This window comes from Gossypium hirsutum, chromosome D10, assembly GCF_007990345.1.
Source record: "Gossypium hirsutum isolate 1008001.06 chromosome D10, Gossypium_hirsutum_v2.1, whole genome shotgun sequence".
Taxonomy (NCBI): domain Eukaryota; kingdom Viridiplantae; phylum Streptophyta; class Magnoliopsida; order Malvales; family Malvaceae; genus Gossypium; species Gossypium hirsutum.
Window position 1 is genome coordinate 60,475,671 of NC_053446.1, and position 4,929 is coordinate 60,480,599.

General features: G+C 32.3%; 1 protein-coding gene across 3 annotated transcripts; it reads left to right on the forward strand.

The window, feature by feature from the left end:
* Window positions 1–3,917, forward strand: LOC107915799 (uncharacterized). Of its 3 annotated transcripts, none has more exons than XM_016844991.2 (5): window positions 1–163; window positions 1,261–1,533; window positions 2,100–2,187; window positions 3,206–3,272; window positions 3,570–3,917. In XM_016844991.2, exons 2-5 carry the CDS (start codon window positions 1,407–1,409, stop codon window positions 3,621–3,623), a joined length of 336 nt encoding a protein of 111 aa, XP_016700480.1. In that variant the 5' UTR covers window positions 1–163; window positions 1,261–1,406; the 3' UTR covers window positions 3,624–3,917. The 3 variants fall into 3 exon arrangements, with proteins under 3 accessions (XP_016700480.1, XP_016700479.1, XP_016700478.1); XM_016844990.2 differs by having other exon boundaries at window positions 1,299–1,533; XM_016844989.2 differs by lacking the exon at window positions 1–163 and having other exon boundaries at window positions 166–1,533.
* The last annotated feature ends 1,012 nt before the right edge of the window (window positions 3,918–4,929 follow it).

Here is a 4,929-nt window from a genome sequence, read left to right on the forward strand (position 1 = left end):
AAAACAAAACAATAAGCGAACAAAACAAGAAATTTGCAGAACAACAACATAATGATTTTCCTTCCTTTTTTATTTACTTAAAAAAGCCTTAATGTCTTTTTTAAATCTCTTCTCATAAACCATCTCCAAAATCCCACTTTAGCAATTATTTTTTTCCTCAAAGGTATTCCTTTTTTCTTTTTACTTGCTCTTTTATTGGCTTCTCTCTCTCTCTCTTTCTTTTATTTCTTTTTTCCCCCAGTTTTTGAATTTTTCTTGTTGTTTTATTGTTTGGATTTGTTGATTCTGAAATGGGTTTGTTTTATTTTTTTTATTCTTTTTCATGGCGAAATGCATTGTTAATTTCTGTGAAGTATGGGGGTTTTGGTGTTTTTTATGAATTGTTTTCTTTTTATGGGTTGTTTGTTTTGTTCACATTACTGTTCTTGTAAAATAGATGCTATTATTCTAGCTGATTCTTAAGTTGAAAAAGCAATGAATTTAGATTGTATTTTTGCATTATGTATCTATTGTCAAGATTATTAAAATGTACCATCTAAACGATAGAAGATTCTTTAGGTTTTTGCTTTGTTTAGGGACCAATCCATGGAAATTTTTAGGGATCCAGTGGTGTTTTATTCAGTTCTTTGAACCAAAAACTTGATGGATTATATGGGAATTTTTTTCCATTAGAATATAGGTTGCTATAGAGTGAAACAGTCTTTACTATTTTATGAAGGATTGTGCATTAAGCTCTATGGTACCAATGCTGAAAGATATGTAGATAAGCTAAATAAGCTAGATCTTACTTCATGTTAATGGATATGCTATTTATCTAGACTTTCTTAATTCTTATATAATATTCTTACATGCATAAATGTTCTTTGAGGAGTTGTGTATTTTCGGTTTATTAAACTTTCGTTCTTGAAACACAAGTTCATGCTCTTGTTTCATGTACACAAGGATAAGAATATGTTGGATTGAAACATATAAGCACTAGGGGAAGAAGGTAGTTGATGATATAGAACTGAGTTTTTATTGTTGATAAATGTATGTATGTATGTTCTAAGATGTTTTGATTCTGAGCTACAAGGAAAGTTAAAATAATGTTGAAAAAAGATTGTCATATGGTGTTAGATAGATATGCAGTAGAAATGGAGCATGTTGTCGTATACAAGGTTATTTATTCTATTGCATATAATGTTACTGAGCTCAATCAATGGAGTTATATGTTGTGCTTGGTCTATATCCATGCTGAAAATTTATTCTTTTCCTTTTTAGTTGATGTTCATTGTTTAGAAGATCTTGTTTTTGCATAGTGCTGGTCTTGAAGCTCCTTCAGTTTTTGTGGTTAAATTATCGAGGGAACTTAAGAGAAACCGGGTATTTCAATTATTACGAGAAGGGAATGATCATTTGGTTCGAAGATGATGGAGGTCAACGCTGGATATTCCCGTTCGAATGAGAAACAACTGCCAGAGTGTCGAAAATCTGCTGATAAAGGGAAAAAGCCAGCAGAAAAAGATGCAAGCGCTTCTGCATTTGTAAACCATGGTTCGTTCCTTGCTTTAGATGACCCAATGGTGTTTGATTATTGCTATTTTCCCACTTTTTCCAATGACATGAAGAAATTTCTCAAGGGTTATCATTTCTACCATGTCTGTTTTAGCTTTAAGATAAGATGTATGGTTTACATGCTTTTCCACCAGATTGTCCCACTCATTGCTACCATGTATGGTACGCATCCAGCACAGATAGGCCCATACCATGTCTGAAAATGTCTCCAACAAGGGTATTTATGAGACTGAAAAGTCACAGCAACATAGTCTTAGAGTATTTGACACTGAACTATATCTTTTCAAAGATAGTATCATCCTAAGATTTTCATGAAATTGAAGAGCCAGCTCTTCTGCCATCACTTCATATCTTGTCCTTACCTCTATTCTATTACCTCTGAAAAGTCGAGCTACTGATAATTCACCATTGCTCTATCTGTCCTCTAAGGTTGCCATTCCAAAGAAAAAGCAGGATTAGAACTATTGTTTTTGTTTCAACTGAGTATATATTTATGTTTTGACTTTTGAGAATGAAGTTATAATCTAGCTGAATCCATTATGTAGCTGCAATCTCTTGGCACGAGAACAGAAGAAAGTGGACAGGAGATAAATCTCAAAAAGCACGAAAGATCAGTAAGGATCAAGTTATAAGGTATACCAGTTATCCCAATCTTCTTCTGTTTATTCAATGATGGTCTGATATTGCTCTACTGGATACTATTTTGGTGGGGAAGCTAAACACCATATATGTATTTGGTAATGGCCTAGTTGGAACCTATGTTACCTGGACTCAGTAGTGAATGTTGGATCGGGGCATGTGTCTGAACGGATGCTCAATTTTTTCTATGCTTTTTTTTTTCGTATATTTAAAGGATCATATGTCAAAGATGGGTATTTTATGAAAGACGAAAACTCCGAGAAACATAAGTTGAAATTGCATCATCACTATCTGTAGACATTTACAATTTGCATATTACAGCTCTTCTTAAAATAGACTTCTTGGTAATGATGTTTTCTTTAAACAAGAAATGGAATAGATTTTTGCTTCTAGTGGAAAATCAAAAGGAAGAACCAAAATATTAGTGCAAAGGTAAGGTTATAAACATTTGGCTCGCCATCTTTTTCGTCTTCAAGATGTGCAGTTAAAGTTTGAGCTGAAGTTGCTATTCCAACTAGGCTCAAGTTGTTGGGGGAAATTCAGGTTTGTTGAAAAAAATAAATTCTTTTAGTGTTCTCTCTTAAATGATTGTTTAAACTTCAATGTCAAAGGAAACTTTTGCAGACCCTGTTGAAGTTGGAACGATTTGAGGTGCCTCTTATGGTGGCAAATATTCTTTGCTATGTACCATATTTACCGGAAGGTGGCCTTGGATTGATTCAGCTTCCTTTCCAAAAAGGGGACTGTTGTTGATATTTATAGATATGGTTTCTCGAACACCGAAAAATTGTTAGCTTGAACGGAATATATTTGATCTAACTTCATAGAGAACTATTACAAAGTTGCAGCATAGAAATAGTGATTGTTATGTATAGCATATCTTACGCATAAATGAAGAATATTTCATCTGTTGTACGATATTAATTGCTAGATATGTAGATTTTACCTTTCTAATTTTTCTTATAGTTGCCTGGATAATACGAATAATAACTGCAGAAACTTTGTTTTGCAGCTGGTCTACAACATATGAAGAGCTTCTTTCAACTAATGAACCATTTTCCGAGCCAATTCCTTTGCCAGTAAGTTTCTGAAACTGCAATGATTATTGAATCAATCATCAAACAATAGATTTGGATGTTAAGGAGACTTGATCAGCAGCGGTATAGTACGATAAAATAGATTGTTTGAGCAACTCGAGCTTGGTTTAGCTGTCTAACCCCTTCTCTTTAGGAGGAATAAAGTTCATGATTCAAATCCCTCCCTCGTGTTTCTCATACATACGAAAAAGAAAGGGACTGACCAGAGTTCCTTGTTTTAAATGAATTACTGCAGCCACAAGAAACTTACTGCAATGAATGTTGTTGTTCTAAATGCAGGAAATGGTAGATTTTCTAGTTGATATTTGGCACGACGACGGGCTGTATGATTAGATAATCAGTGATGAACTATGATGAAGCTCTGGCATCGGAGATTGGTAGACAATTGGAGAAGTTTTTTCTTTTTCTTTTTTGTGTCTTACAAATTTATAGATTTGGAATACCTCCATTGATATTCAAGATTGAGAGTGGCAGTTCCAAGCCTGGATTGTATTGGCCTCCTTAGATTTATGTAACACACATTGTGACTGTCATTCCAGGATGTTGGATACGGATATCTGTCTTACACGTGTATGATGATTTTTTTTTTCTATTTAGAGGATCATAACTACGTACCATTGTTCAAAATGTGTTCGACAACGGGATTTTTTCCAGATATAAATATGTTAGGAAGCTTCTTGGAAAATCATATTGTCCTACTCATGTCCAAAGCATCATAGTATTTACTTTTTGGTTGGCATCGTGATGAGGATGGATCCCAGAACTGAACTGAAGGTTGAACTGGTTGTATTTTCAATTCAATTGGTTTAAGGTTGATGATGACATAAGGTGTTAGCAATTTTTGTTTATTATATGGAGCGTCAAAAGGAAGCTTTAATCACTAAGTCTTAGCATAAGCTGTTAGCAAGTTAATTCTTCATTCATGACTTCATATTCATTTTTTATTTAATGTTTGCTTTTTTTTTTATGAAATAACTCCAAATTTAAGAGAAATAAATACAATCATCAAGAAAATAGGCACAAATCAAGCAAAAAATTGTTGTTAGGTGGAAAAAAAATCAAAGTTGGAGCCTTGTATCATTTATTTGTTGTTAATGTAGGAAGACGTGGGTTTGGGTATATTAAAACGCATTATTCTCTTAATTTAAGGGATGAGGAGCGATTATGCGTAGTTCTAGGCATTGTATAAAGAAAAAAAAAGTAAGGTGTAAACAAGTTAAATATTAAATTCCATGAACTAATTTATTTATTGTTATAGTTATTAATGTAAGTAAATAATATAAATTTTATGAGTTTGTGATAAATTATGTAATAAATATATTCATTAAAATTTTATATAAAATAATTGTTATTTTTATTACAATCATAAATTTACTTATGTTTTAGAGATTGGTATGGGAATTATTGCCAACATAGGATAGGAGCACGTAGGTTCGAGTATACTGAAGTGTATTATGCTCCTATTTATAGATTAGAGAGGGGCTATACATAATTTTAGATATTATATAAAAAAATTAATTAATCACAATTCATCGTTTCAAATAAATTTTGTCATACAAATTGTGATAAATTAGTTTACATTAATTCAAATTTATAATAAAATAATAAAATTAAAAATAGGAGAAGGAAATGTTAACGC